The sequence below is a fragment of the Mercenaria mercenaria genome, chromosome 12 (genome assembly GCF_021730395.1).
Source record: "Mercenaria mercenaria strain notata chromosome 12, MADL_Memer_1, whole genome shotgun sequence".
Lineage (NCBI taxonomy): Eukaryota > Metazoa > Mollusca > Bivalvia > Venerida > Veneridae > Mercenaria > Mercenaria mercenaria.
In genome coordinates this window covers 68,439,187-68,461,482 of record NC_069372.1, presented here as the reverse complement: position 1 = coordinate 68,461,482, position 22,296 = coordinate 68,439,187, and the positions used below count along the sequence as shown (strand labels likewise).

General features: G+C 35.2%; 1 protein-coding gene across 2 annotated transcripts in view; it reads right to left on the bottom strand.

The window, feature by feature from the left end:
• Positions 1–8,577: 8,577 nt before the first annotated feature.
• LOC123533912 (uncharacterized) overlaps positions 8,578–22,296 on the bottom strand; it is a 30,951-nt gene continuing 17,232 nt past the window's right edge. For both annotated transcript variants that reach the window (XM_045315892.2, XM_045315891.2), the window contains exons 5-9: positions 17,357–17,505; positions 16,377–16,449; positions 14,653–14,848; positions 12,372–12,456; positions 8,578–11,469 (exon numbers count right to left, since the gene is read on the bottom strand). In XM_045315892.2, coding sequence (XP_045171827.2) covers positions 11,255–11,469; positions 12,372–12,456; positions 14,653–14,848; positions 16,377–16,449; positions 17,357–17,505 — 718 coding nt within the window. In that variant the 3' untranslated portion in view covers positions 8,578–11,254. The remainder of the gene's footprint in view (positions 11,470–12,371; positions 12,457–14,652; positions 14,849–16,376; positions 16,450–17,356; positions 17,506–22,296) is intronic.

The window sequence follows — 22,296 nt, the reverse complement described above, 5'->3', positions numbered from 1 at the left end:
CAATTAAAAACTGCTAAAAATCTTGACTGTCTAATTTCTTAGGAGGTCGGACATGTTCATGGCTTGCATGGCAGTCCGGAAGCTGTCTAGGGATGGTAACCCTCTCATAGACGGCGGGATGTTGTTCCACAATTTGATGGTGGCTGGAAGGGAAGAGTATTTATATACATCAACCCTGGCACTGATATGCCTGGTGTTGTTGGCAGTGGAGCCTCGAGTCTTGTTGGTGGTATAATGCAGTAGGCGGAGCACGGGAACCTCTACAATAAAATTGGTGATCTTATAGAGCATGATGATCTTATTCCTGGCTCTCCTGTGTGCAAGTGGCTCCCATTCTAGTTGGTGCAGCATGCTGGTGACGCATCCAGGGTCTCTTGAGTAAAAGTTCCCAGTAGTAAATCTGGCTGCCTAGCGTAGGACATTTTTAAGCTGTTGGATCTGCTGGTGATGGTAAGGGTCCCATACTGTAGAGGCATATTCTAGGACAGGCCTGACAAGTGTAGTATATGCTTGTGCCTTAACATCTTGCGGGCAGCTCCTTAGATTTCTCCGCAGGAATCCAACAGATCGATGTGCCTTCGCTGATGTCTGATTTATTTTGACATGTCCTGGCTGATGTAGACTCCCAGGTACTTGCCTCCGGATACATTTTCCAGGGTGTGGCCGTGTAGGTGGTAGCTGGCTCTGACTGGCTTTCTCTTCCTTGTTATGTGAATGTTGGTACACTTTTCTGGATGGAATGCCATCTGCAAGTCTTTTCCCCACTTTTCTAGTGAGGTTAGATCTTGCTGGAGTATGGTGGTGTCACTCTCTGATCTGATGGTCCGGTATATAAGGCAATCATCTGCAAAGAGCTTTACTGGCGAGCTGACAACTTCCGGGAGGTCGTTGATGAATGCCAGAAATAGCAGAGGCCCCATGACAGTGCCTTGTGGAACACCCGAGTCTACATCTGCCTCATTTGATATGGCACCCTCTATGAGGACATGCTGCTTCCTTTCACTGAGGAAGCTTTCGATCCAACTCAAGGTGGAACCACGGATCCCATAGTGGTAAAGTTTGTACAATAAGCGTTGATGGGGAACTTTGTCGAAGGCTTTGGCAAAATCCAGGAGAATGACGTCTAGTTGATTGCCCTCTGACAGCCCGCTAGCCAAGTCCTGAATCGTGGCGATCAGCTGTGTTTCGCATGAACGCTTGCTGCGGAATCCGAGCTGAGCGTCTGTTAGGATCGAGTGCAGTTGGAAGTGGTCCATGATGCTGGAGTGAAGAATATGTTCCATTACTTTTGAGCAGATGGAGGTAAATGATACCGGCCGATAGTTGGCTGCCTTGTTCTTATCTCCCTTTTTGAAGATTGGAACGACATGGAGCATTTTCCAGTCTTCTAGAACACATCCAGCATCCAGAGAAGCTTGATACATGTGTGTGAGGGCAGGAGCGAGCTCAGTCGATAGTTCCTTCAGGAGGCGTGCAGGTATGGAGTCTGGTCCTGCGGCTTTGTGGGGTTGCTGGTTTCGCAATAGCTTCTCAACGCCTGGTAATGTCACAGTAATAGGAGCCATAGGGTCATATGGGCTTGGACCTTTGTTTTGCATGGTAGTTAGGTCCTCCTTGGTGAATACTGACTGGAACTGGGCGTTGAGGATGTTGGCTTTTGTGCTAGAGTCGCTATGGATTAAACCGTCCGAGCATCGCAGAGGGGAGACACCTGAAGACTCTTGCTTCTTCACAGTTTACAGTCAATGCATTTAATTGTTTTTAATATATGCTCTGGACACGAATTATGATGTATAGACAGGTGAATGGACAGACAGACAGATGGACAGACGCACCAAAAGCTTCAGTGAAATAGACAATAAATTATTTCCTAGATGAGGACCTTGTGATCAGATATATGTGCTATACAACCCCCTCCCCCAGAAACTACAAAAACAAAACAGAACAAGAGAATCAAACAAAAGCAAACTGCATGCACTGTTTAAAATGTTGTAACTGGCAATGTAGGAAAAAGCAAGGCAAGTAACTTCTTAATCTGAGCTGCAGGAATATTTGTCCATTTCACGAGATGATCAGATTTCATAACGTTTTAGCCCTGTTACGTCGCAAAATGCCAGAATAATGAGTTTTAGATACTGGGAATTACAGACCAGAAGATTTGAAACGATATCTTATATTTCAACAATGCTGGTATATCTAAAAGAACAAGTATATTGTTTTCAATTTTAGCTAAGTCATGAATATAAGATTGTGACTGGTCATTTATAATTTTCGTTATTTAAAAAGGTTCTACTTCTATGTCACAGTGTGTAATAATACAAACTAGCCTGGCGTAGGTTCGATGTTCTTATTCATTCTCCATAATTAGTTGGCCTAAAACATACATATAAACATATATTAGACAAACATAAAAGATAGCTAAAACAATACAATATTGCACATAGATATTCAATCAACACGGATTAAATACAACATACATAATAATATATCAATACATTGGATAAAATCTTACTGCAGCGTCTGTATAAGTTATTTCAATGGAAATTGAAATAAAGTTACTGTAGTTGAAGTTTTTCTCTTCTTAGACTATACGTCTGGCTCGTAGGAGTGGACTAGTGAAAGTGCGGGGTTTGAAAGGAGACGCCTGCGCAGAAAAGACTGTTATTCAAAAAGAACCAATATACTTCTTTCTCTCATTCTAACTCCCATACAAAAACATGAAACATACGAAACGATTAGACATGTACAATACAATAGACTGACGAGTGTTCACCATTTATATTACTTGAGTGAGCTTCGGCAATTTCCGCCACAGGCGTACATTCATGGAATACACACAAGTGTATCAGTGAAGGTTCTATGTGCAACGCCGTATGAAAAAGTCTGCGGATGTCTCTTAATTGATTTTGTACTTGTAGCATGTATAAATGTCGAGTTCTGATCAACCCGGGGCTAGATGGCGTGGACGGTAGCATGCATTTCCACTACCATCCATAATAGGCTCAATCAAACCGAGCCTGCAACATTTTCATTTTTTGTCACGTTGAGCGACCAGTTGAATTTCCATGTTTTCTATTTTTGCATTTTGCATTTTATTATCCGAAAAATAGAAAGCAAAAACATTTTTATCAACGAACACTGTGATGTTCTAAGGTGGATTTAATCGTGTAGATTATGCATGGAGCCTAATTCAATTTATCCGAATAAAAAACCAAACCGATTCTGCTACAATTTTTACTAAGTTGCTGTCTACGCTTTCAATGGATCTCAGTAGAATGTCAAAATTTTCCGTACTGACATCGACGTGCTTTCAGTGGATCCAGGTTTTACGGACACATACGCATCCAGGTATTATCAATATTTTCAATCTCATGGTCGAAAATCATCGCTTTCACATCGCCCAACTGCATGTAATCTCAGGCGAGTAGCTTTAAGTTCCAGTGTAATATCTCCGCTGTTTAAGTTCTAGTTTTATTAGTAACAGTGACATAGAGCTTTACCAAACATAGTTTAAAAGCCGATCCCTACATTTCTTTTTATATCATGTCGGCATACCAACTTTTATATAGTTCCATTTTAGATGAAGTGATCTACATAAGATAATCGAAGTTCATCCGTATTATGGTTTTCTTCGAAAGTCTGTTTAATGATTATTTATCTGTAAACAACTACGTTTTGGGGGAAATATCTGAGAAATAATCAATGTTCACGGTCTGTTTATACCATGATTTTCCATTATAAAGGTAGAGTCGTGACATAATTATATTTTGGTTTATGCTTTTCAGGTGGTCTAGAGTATTACTTCATCGACAGGGTTTGAAACGATGGGAAACAGCTGTCTGAACCATAAAGAGATAACATCATTTACGCTTAACAGAGATTGAATATAATTAAATCAGTAGGTGTCTGCATTACTGAACCTATAATCGGCCTAATATGTCAGATGAGATGGAAAACCAATAAAACAATCCGTTGTCAATCAGCACAGCTTTTGTGCTTTTTGATCCAACATCTATGTAACTTTTGCCAGGTTCCAAGCTAAAGTAATAAGACTGAATTTAGACCACTTTCAAAATAAAACCTTGCCGATCTTCACACAGAACAGCCAAACATGTAAGTTGAGCGTTTAGACTGTACCCAAACTGTGTTTACATATTGACTTTTGTCGTCAAACCAGTGGCATATATTTTAGTAATATCGCTTTTCATTTCATTGTTGCAGACCATATGTCATTTTCATAGAGATAGCATGTTTTTCATTTCGCATAACTACTGTACTAACTTGCATAACTGCTACTAAAACAGTTCTGGTTTCTGTGTGAAAATTCTTTGTTCGTATTTTGTCTCACGTGTATCATTTTTTTCTTGATACTGTAAACTCTTACGAAATCAATTATTCGTGTTTCAGTGTGATATATTTTAAAAAATCTCGCCATGATCAGACGTCATGTTAGAATTACTACAACCTTTTCTAAAATCATTTTGAACCTAAAAGAGTGCCAACCACACGACAGTTTTCTAACATTATTTGAAAAGTTTTATTAAAAAAAGTTATGATTGGACTATTTTGAGAGACACCTCATGTTCAGCCCTGTACAGTTGAGCGTAACACTTTGATTGTATTTGTCAGAACACGTCGAAGACTTACATGGAGCTTGTATGTTTTGATACTGTCTTCTGGCCTGATTCGTCGGATTGACTGTTAAATGGTAATTGCCAATCGATAAATGATAATTGTTAATTGCGAAATATGAAACAATAAATGCCAAATGCTTATTCGGATAAAGAGCTGAATATATCTGCGTATAATGGCATCCTTTAAATAGTCATTGGCCTTTGTTACACAACTTTAATTGTCTCTATTAGAAAAAAAATCTCTGAACAATTTAGAGTCTCGGTCTCATATTCCCATGACCTTTAGAACATGTTGTTGCTTCAAATCAGACTTGTTTAATTGTTTTCACGTGATAAAAAGTAACAGTCATTAGGTTAAGAGTTACAGTTCATTAATTCATAAAGTTAAAACATTTGACGATTAGCATTTATCACTTAGCAACAAGCATAGGCTATTTGGCATTCAGCATTTGGCTTTTAATATTAAGGATATGGCATATGGCATTTGATATGTAGCATTTAGCATAAAGTAATTGGCATTAAGCATTAAGTAATTGGCATTTAGCATTAAATACTTATCATTTAGCATTTGGCACTTAGCATGGCACACCAGTCTTCCATACTAAATGTCAATTATTTCAACATCTGTACACACACACACTGATGTATGGTTTCGTTTTGGGGAGGCTGCATAATGCGTATTGGATCTTTGTCATTGATGTTTTTTTTGAATTTCGATATTCGGGAGGAGAAAAGCAAGAAATTGAGATATTTAGTGTAATATGGATTAAACTTAAAACGAACATATTTATTTTCTGTTTATCATAAACCTAAACTGTATTGCAAGTATGAGGATAGAAGATAAGCTGGACGCGATAAGTCTGTCCGAGGTTGTGATGCATTTATTTACATTCAGTTATTATGACCATAATACACAGAATGATATGTTTCCTTATTCGTTTAGTGTCGCGCTTTGATCTTTGAGGAAAACAACAAATTACAAATTAGGAGGAATCAGACAACATGTAAAACGTTTCACAGAGGACAGAAGTACTTCCCAAATTACAGAAATCCTTCTTGAATTACTAGAATCTTGACTACTTCATTTCTAGATTTTCATCTCTCTATTCATGACAATTTTATACATACTAAAATTTATGAGAGATGATTCTAAATTTCCCCCATTCATAGGATATATATTTCTCATGCAAGAGCGTGTAGTCATGTTAAGGTTTCAATGAACGCAATCAGTATTCCGTTATTATAAACTGCGGAAACACTTTGTTAAATTTAACTATCGTTATTCAGATTTGGTTTTAAAGTACAATAGTAATTTAAAGACACTTCTGCAAGAAGGTATATCAGAATCGGATTTTTATGGGGCTGTGGATTACAAACTTCGTAAAATTTTGGGTCATGGTAACTTTCAAATTGTATTTTGTAAAGTTATGAAACGATTTATTTAAAGATGTTACGACCCAACTGTCGACACGCCGCATGTTTGGTGTTCAACTTTTTTTATTGTTGGACGCTACGCTTTCCTCTTTGTGTCTGACGGAACAGGTGGAGGACTCAGTTCTTAAATCCCACCAGGACTGAGCTATTTTGATTTTTGTCTTCTGGTCCGTTTCGTCGGGCCCTTAAGGGTGTTTCCCTTCTTGTTCTGTCTTCTGCAAAGGCATTGAGTATATGTCTTTTAAGTTCTTAAGGATTGTTGTATATATAAAAAAACAAGAGCATTTAACAAGCCTTCTGTTGCTATAGCGTATGTTAGGGCTTCACCTGTTGGGGATAACTTTTAATTTACACTGTCCTGTGACTTTGGAGCTTGTGGGGTTGGGGGTGGGTGGGGGGAGTGTAAGAGCGAGGTTAGGTGCACCATAAATCGGTTTAAACTCCCCAGTGGTGGTTTTGCCGCTGACCGTTTTAAGGCGGTGCCCCACTGTGTTCCTTTATATGTTCGTTTTGTCCAAGTGTGCTTACTATGTGTGTATGTCGTGAGCAGATCCGCGTGTTTGGTTAACGTTTGGAAAGGCTGTGTTTTTGGAATGCGGCTTTCCCTGTTTGATATTTATGATTGCTTTTTACAAGCGTCACTCAATAATTCATGTCAATGGTAATGTATCCAATAAATAGAAACAGTGATAACAGAGAACGTAAACAGTTAACGGACAGTGTTTCCGTTACTGAAAGTATAAAAATACACGTTTTCCATTTTTCACGCTAATTTTGTTTCTTGTATTTGTGTAAAGTTATCGATTGGCGTATTGGATGTGATAAAGTCGGGCTACACAGAAAAAGGGAAAATCCAGCACGCAAGCCTATAAGGGACCCATATCGGCTATACTAGTACTTATCATATTATGGGACCAAAATAGGACCATTCTGGGAAACAGGTTTCTTTTGAGATCAAAACAAAATGTGTTTTTTTTTGTTTGGGTTTGATTTAACACAATTTTAGGTCATATGGCGACTTTCCAGCTTTGATGGTGGAGAAAGACCCCAGGTGTCCCTCCGTGCATTATTTCATCACGAGCGGGCACCTGGGTAGAACCACCGACCTTCCGTAAGCCAGCTGGATGGCTTCCTCACATGAAGAATTCAACGCCCCGAGTGAGGCCTGAACCCAATATAAATATATAACATATACTGATACTAATATCTGGGCAGATGTACCATACGGGTCACATATGGGAACCATATTATAAGTGTTTGCCCACATCGAACCCATATTTGATCCATATACAATGTCTCATCGGTGTGATACACCTATGTATACATTTTGACTTATAAGTTGTTTCACTAGAACGGAAATTCGTTTTTGTATGTTTTCTTCGAGTGTTTGAACATTTTCTTTGGAGGGGCTGACTTCAAATCACTTGCCTTTCATCGATGTGGGTTTAAGCCTCACTCGGGGCGTTGAATTCTTCATGTGAGGAAGCCATCCAGCTGGCTTACGGAAGGTCGGTGATTCTACCAAGGTGCCCGCTCGTGATGAAATAATGCACGGAGGGACACCTGGGGTCTTTCTATAACATCAAAGCTGGAAAGTCGCCATATGACCTATAATTGTGTTGAATCCCCCCCTCCAAAAAAAAAAAACAACATTTTGTTTTGGTCTCAAAAGAAACCTGTTTCCCAGAATGGTCCCATATTGTAAGTATTTGCCCATATCGGACCCATATGTAATCCATATACAATGTCTCAGTGAAGTCAAATATCAACGTCTCGATTTCAAGTCAGTAAGTGTTGTCGCTAGTATATTTTTCTATGTTTTATACGAATTTAAATACATTTCTTTGGTCTCAAAAATACGTTTTCCAGAATTGTTTATTTATTTTCTAAAAAAATTGTAATGATTTGACAATCATATGTTCGTCTATTATTGTATTTACTGAATTTAACAAAAGAATGAACTTTATAGAAAGCCTATGTGGGTCTGTATAGATTGCAGGTCATAAGTGGGTCCAATACCAGACCTACATGGGTCCCGTTTGCAAATCCCATGTGGGCCCCATATAGAAAACAATAAGGTGCCCATATGGGTCCCATATATCTTGCTAGCTGGGAAGATCACTCGTCAAAATAATATTGATGCTACTGTTATTTTACTGTTAAAAATTAAAATAGAATTAAAATTCCCGAAGGGTAAAGTTGAACAAGGATGAATATACAAAGGGAATGCCACGTTCCTTAATAACAGTCACACTACAACGTACACCACGATGGCACAGACACTCGTGTACCAAAGATAAACATACAACCACGACTAACTGAATAACAGAAAAACGAACAAGCAACACATAAGGAAACAGTAGGGCACCGTTATAGACTCACAAGCATACAACCGCACCCACCCACAAAGTAGAAAAAAAAACAATCATGTACCGTCTTAGGATTCCGGCTTCCAAAACAAAGGGGAGCCACGAAAACTTACTCAAAGTAAATCAATTCCAACAAAATACTTGTAATAGGTACAGTTTATTAATTATGACAAAAGAAATTTAGCAAAGTGATATGAAATTGTTAAGATAATTAATTTTCTGGTATACAAACCTATAAATACCCCATGTACAAAAACAATGAAAATCAATTTTCCATAAACCTATAAATGTACATTTGTATTTACATGAAAAGTAAAGAGAGGGTACAGGCTTGGATCCAGGAAAAAATTGATTAGGGACACCAGTTTAGAACGAATGCGTCATCGTGGATGCGCATAGCGCGGAGTAGGGTTAAGTACGGAAGGGGGTATCCCCTTGTGATAGGGGATCTCCTAAAGGAATTTTGTTTTAATATAGGTATGAAGTGGCAGCCTCTGTTGCATTTTTGGTCTAGAGGGTACCAAATCCTCCTGTTAGAGAAGGTCAGGTGAGAATCCAACCTGGATATTTTTGAAATATAGGTATACATGGCGGCCCCTGGTGCCTTTTTGGGTCGAAATTATGTGGTAGACAAGTGGATACCTCCCTCCTTTTAGGCGGCTTAATGGGTCATCTCCTGGAAATTTGTGAAATACACGTATGAAATAATGGCCTCTGGCGCAGTTTGGGTCTATATTTTGAGGTACGGGAGAGGGTACTCCGCTCCTGTTATGGGGTTAGAGTGATATCTCCCATAGATATGTTTGAAATATAGGTATGAAATGATGGCCTCTGGTGCATTTTTGGTCTAAATTTTGAGGTACAGGAGGGGATATCTCCCTCGATTTAGCTAGGTCAGTGGGTCTCCCCCTGGCAATTTTTGAAATACAGTTATGAAATGCTGGTCTCTGGGGGCAGTTTTGGGGTTGAATTTTGAGACAATATCGATTCTTTGCCAAAATAGTTGAGTGCATCTTTGATGAGAATAAGTTGTCCCTCAGCCGACTGGGGTTGGTAGCGGTGTGTGGGGGACTGGTGGAGGGGGGGGGGGGGGGGGGGGGTTGGGGGAGGAGTAAAAGAATTTAAACAAAGTGATATGAAATTGATAAGATAATAAATTTTCTTGTTTACAAACCAATAAATACCCTATGTACAAAAACAATGTATATCAATTATCCCTCGTTCAAGAGTAAAAAGTGTATAGTTTTTTTTTTTCGATGAGAGTTACAACTGAATAATATATTAGTAAAATCATGTTTAATTCTAAATTTAATTGATATATTTATCTCGTTTATTTTTCAATGTATTTCATTTGCAAAGATTTCTTGTATCGGTTTAGTGTAGGTCTAGCTTCAAGTCAAGATTGAAATGTACTGATTAAAATGTCACGTTTTAAAAGATACTCTAATTTCTCCTTTCATGAAAAATTAAAGTATGATAGTTTAGGGATAATGTTCTAAAGAATAACAATACAAAGAAAAGCAGGCATATATAAGATAAGCGAATCAATACATAATAAAAATATCATTGAAAATAGCAATTCATTTAAAACAATAACAGAGAAAATAACAATATCGCCATAGGAGCGTTTCATAGAGACGTAAAGAAAATTTGGTCTATAATTATAAGAAGTCGCGAGTCAGCCAGTTTCGCTATTTTTTTAAAAGGAAGTCTGTTTTAAATTTCGAGTATCATTATCAAAATCTTAAGTTTGTATTCGTAATTGGTAAAGGACAACTTATACGTAAGTTATACATCAGAGGTCTTTCATTGCCGTTGCGATAGTCGCAGTTGTAGATAGTTTATTGCTACAAAACAGTGATGTTTTACAAAAAAACAACATAGCTTGGAAACGAATGAAAAGCTAACAAATGAAAAACAGAAACGTATAATAGATTCTTCTGGTTATATGTAAGCTTATGTATGCATTTATGCGCGTGTTTGTGCGTGCTAACGTGAACAAGACACCTTTTCACTTATAAATTCCAGTGATTAGCAACGAAACTTAAATATATATGTGCATTTCAAGATGTACATGTACATGGAATTACTAACACTGTACATAATAAACCACGAATGCAGCTAATTAGATAAATATTAAGAAATTAAACTCGAAAACCTCGCACTTGAATTAAGTGATGTTAGATGTCCTGGTCCTTTGGGATCACATAGTGCAATCAATATCTATAAAAGAGTTCTGTTTAAGCCGGTGCTAGGGGACGTGGGGGTTTTGTACATTTTATACCTCTCATATGCAGACTCAGTCAAGCCAAGTCTGTTATTGTTTTGCTTCGCTGCATTTTGTGCTCCCAAAATATCCATTTATATATTTTACTGACAAAAATAGAATATGGTTATTACTGTGGTACCTTGATCTGTAATGTTGTATTCGGTTTGATTGGATTTTTCCTGACCTGGATCCCATGAAGCGGTTTCGGTCTGGTAAAATCCACGACAGCCAAATGCATTCAGATTACAGATGAAAGTTATGCTTTAATGACCCATTTTGTTTGTTTGTTACACACATACAGTTATTTATGCCGTTATATAGAATAAAAAAAGTCTAAATATACTATTGCTTTAGACAAATACAACTGAAAACTCGTTTAGAACGGTGACCTATTTAAATAAAGGGCTTCGTATTTAGTGAATTATAGGCTGAATTTCAGATAGAACATGTTTAGGTATATAATAGAATGAAAGATTGTTTATAAGGAAAAACACACATCTGGAGTAGTTTTTTTTCTTGATGCAATATCTTTCTTCTTCACTACAATCTCAATAATTAAATGCCTTGTTCTTGTAAGATGCATCCTTGTCCATGTAGCCAGGCTTATTTTTCAGACGATAACACATGCATGCACTGATGCCTATGCAGACGGCGAGGGCGGCTAGGAGGGAAACAGCGAGAGCATAGAAGGATGCCTGGGCTAAACATACTTGGGTGTTTGTGTCTGTGTTGGTTTTTGGTTGGTTAGTCACTCTCCTCTGACCTGAAATTGAGTTTTAAAGGTTTTGAGATCCCTACACTAAAGAGAAAATTTTTTTATGTGAGTGTGTGTATGAATAAGACAACTATATTTGATAAAAGCTCTCATAATGGAAGAGTAAGCCCTAAAAATTATAACGCATTTGCTTTACCTTTATGAAAATACAGGTAAATGTTTGATTTACATTTGCTGTGATAAGGTTTGCTGGCTTTTCTGTTTGCAAATTCACATATAAATTTGATTAAAAGCAAACATAACCACCAACATATTCCTGTATATTTACACAAAACATATTTACAATTACATTTATCATTAGGTAAGCATGGAGTTGTGTAGTAGTTCCCCTTTTCAAAGAAAAAGAAGAAGAAGAAAAACAAAAACAATAGCAAAACCTATCTTTTTACAATGAGGAAAGTACATGTCAGAATAATTGTTGAACTAGTGGTTTTTCAATTAATCAAATACTAACTTAATATTTATATACATTTTCCTTGTCCGATCTAAGTAAGAAATTAAAGAGTATGTGCCGTCAGTGAGTAATAGGATAAGAAGGAGATGAAAATATTTTGGCTGGGAAGGAAGATCACCTCCTTGTAACAAAGTTTACTCTTTAAAATCATTTTCCTTATATTTCGTCTTTGTATAAAAAATATCAGATGATGCAACAGTCATAATGTTCTACATCAACCTCTACATTTGAATACTAACTAAACAACACTCGCATCATCACCATCATCATCATCACAAGCAGCATCGGCATCAACTAAATTTAAAACACAGTTATAATCGTTGCCTTTGAAATATCACGTTTATCCTCGTGCACATTATTTGGACAAATCTCTGTCCTTTATCATGTATAGACAAAGGACATTTGTCAGCTGTCACTTTATGGAGTCGAGTATTACCTGCAGGGTATATGGTCACAGAGGTTGCGTACTGTACCGTCTCGATTGTGGAGTCAACACTTCTACGCCGACGGGCTTTGCAAAGCTGAAATTAGATTACAATAAGCTATCTAAACTCTGATATATACCTTACCTTGGTAATAAAGCTGGGTAAATGTCCCATTTTATAATGTTGAAATCGTAAAGTATAATAGATTTAACGTGAAACTAAATTAATTCAATATTATCAATGCACATATAATAATTATGAATAGAGATACTCATTGACGTTTATTTAGTCTATTACGATAATATTTGGATAATAATCATATTACGGAACGGATTATTGCGATAACATTGATATTGCGGAAAGGACTATATTGCGATATTATTGATATTGCGGCAAGGATTATTGCGATGATACTGATATTGTAGAAAGGACTTTTGCGATAATATTGATATTACGGCAAGGATTATTGCAATGATACTGATATTGTAGAAAGGACTTTTGCGATATTATTGATATTGCGGCATGGATAATTGCGATGATACTGATAGTGTAGAAAGGACTTTTGCGATAATATCGATATCACAGAATACAATAGTTGGCTTTATCCCTAAATACTAATGATAATACGCTGATCCAAATATCTAAATCGCCATTTGCTATTTGCTATCTAGCAAGTACCTTAATAATTATTGAAAGTAGTTTTTTTGAATGAACATTTGTTGCTAATAAAACAAATAAAACTTCAAAATATTGAATCATCGGTTTAATTTCTGTTTACTATAACAATTCACTTTTAATATATATATATATATATATATATATATATATATATATATATATATATATATATATATATATATATATATATATATATATATATATATATATATCACTGAAGAGCACATTTTACATCTACGAAAAATAGAGTGTCACGTGTTCAATATTGAAAAAAAATGTTGTTGTTTTTTTCGATAGGGCATAACAAAGACATTATCTAAGAGATGATATACTCCAAACAGTGTTTTGCCGTTTAATTAAATCATTGTTTGGAGTTTAGATGCGAAGGAACACATAATTTTCAGTCTTCTTTGTTTATCAGGAACTCAAATCTAATTTGTTTTGGTTGTCATTTTCTTCCTATGGTGGATAATGTGTTTCTTGCCAGTTTGAAAATTCCAGACATATATATTTTGTATTTTTTTGTGATTTTCAAAAATGGTCTGAATCTGTAAAATGTGTAGATTTATATAATATGTTGATTTTAGATTACACAAAATTTCATAAATTAATACTTTCAGTAATGTTTAAGATATGAGCAAAAAAGTATGCCGGTTAGCTATTTTGTTCAGTATATCATATAGTTGTATCCTGATGATGTCCTTTACTTTTTGTTGCACATTCATCTCTAAACTGAGCAAAGGTTCGAAGGAAGAATCAAAGTGGGTCCCGCTTTTGTACAAATTTTGATTTTACGGAAAATGTATGCCAACATTTTAGAGGAAACTTAATACCATGAAAATACAGGACAATTGATGAAAATTACGCTCAAATTATGTTTTTGTAAACTACTGAAAACACAGATAGTTGAAGGAACAATCGCCGATAGTTATTGGATCCTAACTGTCAGCATCGATGCATACTATCGGGGCACTAACAAGCAAAGTATACCGATAGCTCGATCTTTCATTACACCTTTTATGCAAATGTATTGTAATAGTTCGGCGATACTATGGAAAAAAATAAAACAAATCAAACTTTGGCTGATAAGGGAAACAAAACTAATACCCAGACTCGTATTGTTTCTTCTTCCTTTGTAATTTATAGCTGACATACTTGATATATTTATACTGATCAAAACAAGTAACCTGTGCTTTGCTATTTTACCAATATCTTGAAATGTATATTTTAAGCATGACTTTAGACTGACATGTTATCAATAATTCAATATCAATTCAATTTACAGAAAGATATAATTTTACTACATAAAGCATAGAGGACATCTAACTCAATCAATTGTTCACATAAAAATTAGGTTCGAAATGAAATATAGAAGAATCGTATTTTAATGTATTCAAACACCCCTAATCGGTATATGCCGTGAAGAAATTATCCAACAGACATAAAATCTCTTCGTCGTGTTACAATATATTGAAATATCGCTCTGCTATATTGTTATAAACAACACTATTTCTTTTAGGCATTCAAAATCATATATAGTACTTGTCAGTACAAATGCAGTTGATATGCTCATTCTAGAAAACATGAAGGTACCATGCAATTTTAACTACTTACCTGTGTACACTCACCAATAACACATACTTGGATGGTAAAAGTGTATGTCACAGCGATAGAAGATGTATCCTGGACCACAGGAGTATTGCCAGATGTATCCGATGGCAAAAATAAATTAAATGGAAAGTTCATATTTGTAGCTGTAGGTGGACCCGGTTGTGGAAAGACAACATCTTTATACTTCTTATCCGTACACCTTAAGATATGAAATAAAACTAAATTCAAAGGGACATAACATCGTTTTTATCAAAAGGAATATCGACTGTTCAAAGACTCTAACTTTCAGTCTTTTTTATTTCATTGAAGAATCGGCCTTATGGCCTTTACCATATATCAAATCTAAAGTATTTGCATATGTTCTTTCACAATTGGTACACCAAAAGAATACACATGTTCAAAGTTACATGCCCAACCAAATTATATCCGACTCAAATCTTACTGTTATGCTATATTTGTTCTTTGTTATGTCCCTGAAGAATACGAACAGCTCAACATCTGTTTTTATGACAATGTAAAGTAAATGATAGACTCAGTTTATGTGTTGACCTTCATTGTAATCAAATTTACCTAGTTCTATACACAATGTACATGTAAGGCTCTGGTTCTTTTTTGTCTCTGAAAGTCTTGAAAATATAGTAAATCTTTTTAAAAGTGTACTAGTGTGTAAAATGGCATCATAAACACTACACTAGGTGCCTTAATGACCAGGCATATTTTTTGTTTTATTTCACCAGTATATATTTCTAAAAGCTGCAAAGTTTCGATTCTTTCTCAATGTTTTGAACAGTCGGACTATGACTTTCATTTGAAATGTATTTTGTAAGATATATTTATATTTTGTCCTTTAAAGACCACAGATGAAAATATGTATGTTGTGATTTCGATTCCCAATCCTCATATGACACCAAAATTGTTATTTTAAGGAAGCAAGAAAATAATTCAAACAAACTTAAAGTTTTCATCCATTACAATCGAGCCGACAGATTATTTATACCTACAGGTCGTATAATCTATCTAGAGGGTTTGCTGTATTTGCATCTGTAACAAATATTTTAACTGTCCATGTCTATTTTGGGGGAATACATGAAAATAGCTGTAGTTGCAGAAATAGTTGATGCAAATTTGATGTTACAATTGTGTATCTAACATGCTTTATTAGGTAGTGGCAACAATGAAAAACAATAAACTTGATATTGCAAACACTGTGTGTTCATTTGAATTCTTGAAAATCTTTGAGATGGACTTCAACAGAAATGTGTAAAGTGTGTTCTACAAAAGCTCACGTTTTACGAAATATGCAATCGGTAGTAAATTTATAAATGTGATTTAAAACGCAGCAACCTTTAAAGGTAACCTTTGCTATTTGTCCGGAACATTTTAGTATATATGGAAGAACTGTTGTGTAAGAAGTTCTTGTAATTCTTACATAAAATTTCTTATTAATGGAATGGTAACGAAATAGAAACTGTGAAAAATCACCGCCCAACGCGGCATAAATGAAAATGTTGCAGGCTCGGTTTGAGTGAGCCTGTTCATGGACGGTAGTGGAAATGTAAGCTACCGTTCACGCCCTCTAGTCCCGGTTTGAACAGAACCGTTTATCAACACTAACATAAAATCCTTTATTACGATTTATCTTATTACATAATCATGACATTAATTGAATAAAAACTAACGGAAGTGACGTGTTAACACATTTTATTCCTTCTAACTGATTTACTCACCCATTTGAAATCACATCTGTAGAGGCAGACGATGTTTTCACCTCAAGCTTTTCGATCTGGAACATGAATGTACCTGAAATGAAACTCACACTTTAAGATAAAAGTCATGAGTAATGCATTTTATTGGAAGATGCATTTACAGGGTGAAGACTTCCTTCAAGTGAACATTGGATTTAACAGTTTTTCACGTATAGGAACAATATTCAACTGTAAAAATAATAATTCAATATTAATCCCTTGTTATCATATACTAGTAAACAACTAAAGTACATGTATTTTACAAAACATATACATGTATATAGTGTGACTTTGGACTTCGAGCTTTGCTACATTCGGTTTAGTTTTATAGATGCGAGAGTATTATTGAATGATTGAATACTGTTTTACAATCTTACACCAAGGGGTGTACGGTACGATAACTCGCGTGCTATACTTGAATTTATGAATGAACGCGTAAATTCATACACTACTATAACAAAATAGCGCCTTAAAGAAAAACCTTCGTTTTTCTTTATATTTTCTACAAATTGAAGAATAAGGCATGCAAGAAAAAGAATCAATCACTGGCAGCGGGTAAAGATGGGAATGTCTGGCATTCGGGTAACTGCTTAGGCGGTTACCCTCGTGCCGGATATTCCCATCTTTACCCGCAACCAGTGAAAGATTCTTATAATCTAATGAACACAATTAATATGTCAAACATTTTCGCTAAAATCTGTGTCAAAAGATCTAAAGAGGATGTAATAATTCTCTTAATTTTTTTTTCGCAAATTTCGTTTAAATAAAGGACAATAAAATCTCTACAAAAGTGTTTATAGCCATACACTTTTTTTACAGCAACAGTATTAACTTCTTCCAGCTAAAAAGGTACTAGCAGCCTTGCTTGTATGTCAGAAAGTCAAAGAAAAAAATCGCAATAAAAACTGAATATGTATCATAATCTGAATAATGTGTTGTTTAAATGATGTAGAGTATTATACTTTGGTAATCAGCATCCATCTCTAGTGTAATGTTTACAGCCTGGCCAATTTCTCCCGAGGATACTGGAACAGTAGTTCCCTGATCTACCATTTGAATGATGAACGTTGGTTTGACAGTGGCAGTTATTGTCTTTTTATCGTCGTCTCCTCTGAAGTAAATTTCAATACGCAAAAACATTTCAACAGGATACAACCTCCTTAAATATACCATACGCAAAAACATTTCAACAGGATACAACCTCCTTAAATATACCATACGCAAAAGTATTTGATCTCGGATGAAAATGACACTAAAATAAAAAATTACATAGTGGACTATTCCTTTTAAACGGTATCTGAGAATAAAGCATTGTCTCTGGAATACATCATATGAAAGGGGTTCATATTTTCCTACATATTTTTCATTTTTTAATTGAGTTTGTATGAACACAGGTGGTTTTATCTGTCTGGTCATACTTGTTTTATTCTGGTTCCGATACCCGTGAGATTTACTTTTAAGAATATTTCAACTATGTTCTACAAAGAAACTATATTAAGCATAAAAATGTCCTTAAATTGAAACTTCATGGTTTTGTGAAAATGAAGACCTCTCAAAGTTTGTTAAGTACTAAGAGTAATGTAGAAATTGATTTATATAGACTCTTGCAAAGATATACCGTATATGGTACAAAAAGTAGTTGGAACGATAAAACAATCTAAGCAATCCACATGTTTTGTGCAAATATCTGATTTCATCTTACGCCAATTAATATTGTAGATTTCATATAAAACAAAGGCGAAAACCTGCCGGTATTTTGACCTGTGTTATTGTCTATGTTATTCTAATTTCAGGATCGCTGGGAACTATTTTGTCAAAGAGAAGCAAACATACATGTTTCTTACATTTTTATTTCATTCTCATTACAATTGACTGAAATTAGCCTTCTTCTTGATATTAACTTAATCCATTCTAAAACAAAGTATGAATTTAAACTATTTCATTGTCTTCTTTAAGCCGTGATGACGGGGATCTTCATAGCAACACTTTGCTTCTTCGAACCCGTACAATGTTCAAAGCTGAACTCTGTTTTTGTACAGTTTGAAAATTATCCTCACACATCTTGCACACTCCATTCTGCAAAAATAAACTTAGTAGATCATATCGAATTTTTACAAGAAAAAAAGAAAAAAGTGTAAACCTAGAGTTATTTATCAAAAAAAACAGCGGAATTATATGAAACAACACTAAATACAACTACAAAATGTACAAAAAGTACCTAAAATACTTAAGGAATAGCATTTTGCAAAATTTAAATTTTCTTCAAAACTGAAAATATTGTTAAAGAGGTAGTATACCTTGTCAACAGGGTGAATTCGTATTAAAAATTGAACCGAAGCAAGTTATTGTCATACTATTTCGTGTAATTCAATGTCTTAGCTGCTAAAAAAAGTTCGTTAATCTCTTATGCTTCAAGTACAGTTTTAATACGGCCATCTAACACTTTTAGTGTATTTTGTTTTCACTGTTATCCGTCGATGATAAGTTAATTAGAATGCGCTGCGCGTTAGCTTTCAAATGCAAGCTAAAATGTATATGTCGCGGGGCTAGTGTTTCCATGGTAACGCATTTTCTTTCATTTTCAAACGACTATGTGGGATAACGGATGTTTCGACGGCTTCAGTACCATTCTCTTTATGACCGGAATAGGATAATTTTATAAGGAGAATAGCAAACATTTCACATGGTATCCTATATATATTAACGTTGAAAGTAACCATGGCAACAGAGATATTTAGATATGTTATATATTGCCTTTTTCGTCATTTCTTAGAAAAAAAAATTGATAAATTTATCTTTTTCTTTAAATGTAGCTTTAAGATATTTTATTTTCAAAGTAAGTAGTATGATCGTTTTATTTGCATATCAAAGCTTCAAATACTTACAGCAGTATTCCTCATCTGACTGTTTTGTGAAAAAAATTTGACATTGTCATTCTAATGGATAGTGTTTAAATACAGATAAAAATCTTGGTCAGAATATTTGTTATCATAAAGTTTTGGATGATATCGAATCTGGGTCACGTGGGGTCAAAAACTAGGTCACTAGGTCAAATTAAAGGTAAAGCTTGTATACACTCTGGATGCCACGTTTTTGCTCCAATTTTCCCGAAACCTTGTTAGAATGTTTGTTTTTGGACAAATTCGAATCTGAGTCATGTGGGAACAAAGACTAGGTTTTGGTCCGAACTTAATAAAAATTGGTCCGAATATTTGTCTCCATGAAATCACTAGGAAAAACATGTTTGCACTGTTATGGTGTCTTACTCAGATGAGCGACCTAGGGCCATCTTGGCCCTCTTGTTGTAAAGTTCAAAGGGCTGTTATTCCTAAACCGTGAATTCAATTCATAGTGATATATTTCTGTGTTTTATTCAACGCCTTAAAATTTTACATTTACATGTTCTTTTATAGGTCAGTAGGGGGTCGAGTCCGTGGTAACACCAATTTAGTCAAAGATATCTCTATCGTCAACAGAAATATTTATAACTTTAGAGCATAGTTTTTAATATATACGAACCTTATTATGAATGGAAACGGAAAAATGGGTATTCCAAATCAATTTGCCAAATTTGTTTTCGAAAATGACAGGAATAAGTAACCTTGCACCCAGCAATGTTCCAGATGACACCAGTAACCATCATCCATTTTCTTACGTTCAGCTGCATGACATATCAGTATATAGAAAATAACAGACTACTGTCCTTTGATATTAATGTTATCAGGTTGAGGTTGATACGGGCTGGATGGGGTGAGGGAACCGAACCCCTTCCAGCCTATATCTGCAGAGCATGATAGCATTCATGCCTGTATTCTATTTATCATGAAACTCATAGAACGGCCTAGAACAACATATATCCTCATCTCTTATTTCCTGAAGCAAAAATTAATAAATTCATATTTTACGAATTTGAAAATTCATCCGCCCCTGAACTTCTGAACGAAACAATACGACAGCCATAATGAATTCAACTTCGACAATGTTTATTGACTTTCTGATATTCTTATGAAAATAACAATGAATCCATTATCATTAAATCTGGATTCTATAAAAAATTCGATAATGTGGAAGGAAACTGAAGAAAAGGCTTGTCCATTAATATTGGTGGAGTTTTAATGTTGCACGACATTTTTCTAAACAGATTCTGTAATCTCAACCAATTTCCTTAAATATGCTCTACATTTATTACACAGACAATAGCACTTAATAACGTCATTGTGTAACGTTCATCATGATATCATAATGTTTACATGGATCGATTCTTGGAAATGTTTACAATACCCTTGACAATGTATTTATTTTTGATTAAGGCCGAATTTAATCCGGCCATCATGATTAGATTACAACGTATCTGAACTCAAAACCATGTTTTATTTTCCAACAAATCACGCAAAACTAAAATCTATTTCCCAGATCGACAACAGATGAAATGCTACAAAACATTGTTTCGCTTTAATGACGTCATGACGGTACGTGTCAGTTACCACGTAAATTAAGAGCTTTTATTTTGCAAGTACGTCATTCTGAGCATCTTATTTTATTTGAGCTATTTTTAAAACAGCCATCAATCGCCGCAATTATGTTATGAGTCTTTCGCTTTGAATAATGATCAATGTTTTGCAGCTTTATGCAGTTTTATTTTATGTTAACTGTTGAAATACTTATTTTAGTTTTATCAGTGAGATATAATCTATAACACTCACTGCATATCACTCACTGTAAATGAAATAGCTTTGTCGATCTACTTGTACATTGCGTAAACATTCTAAATTATTTGCTTAAAACAGGATGAAAATTGTAGTCGCACTTTGTTCTTTATAGTATATTTCTCGATTCAATTTATTTTACTTAATGAGAATTTTATAACGTTACGCAACAAAAAATGAAATGAAATGGAACTTTATGTCGTGTGTGTCTTTCTAACGTCACAACACGTCTGACGTCATGTTCGTTTACGCGCGTCTGTTTCCCGCTTGTTGCAAAATGCATATCTCAACGTAAATAAGCATAAAATAAAAAGGATATTTGTTTGTTTTTCGGGAATATAGAATATCTCCCCTGAAAGTGAGAAAATTTTCACATTTTCACTCGCGCTACGCGCTCATGAAAATATTTGAAATTGTCTCACTTCTCAGTGAGATATATTCCATATTCACACAAAACAAACAAATATCCTCTTTTTTGGGTTGGATCTAATGTCGCAATGACACATGATAGGTCATATGGCGACTTTCCAGCTTTAATGGTGGAAGAAGACCTCAGGTGCCCCTCCGTGCATTATTTCATCACGAGCGGGTACCTGGGTTGAACCACTGACCTTCCGTAAGCCAGCTGGATGGCTTCATCCTCTATTTGTCATGCAACTACTATACAAACTGCCTGATATCACTTGCCTGATATTATATTTTGATTATTTATTAATGACCTGACAAACAAATATTAAGGTATACTACCTCCTTAAAATCGAAATGTGATAAGTAAGTTACCTTTAATATGATGAGAGAAAGTATAAAACCATCCCGAATGCTATCAGCACTGACCGCACGTCTTCATGGCAAATTCGTGGCGCATTACCTGAACTGTAAAAATTTCAGTCTTCGATTGCTTTTACTGTCCTTTCAAATGTTTGGCGCGAAGAAATATGACCTATTGTATTACGATTTACGCCTTGATTAAACCATTTTGTTCATCAACCAGATTTTCACTATGTTCTATGAAACTTTGCCGGAAGTAAAACAAACATTGAAAACGGAGATTATACTATCAATTTAGCAAGACACACTTTTCAAATGTAAATGAGGCAGGTGAAATATCGTGTATTGGAGGCCTTTAACAATTGTTTCAACATCTGCGTAAAATAAATATAGAACTAATGTGATATGTGTGAAAGAAATCTCGAAGT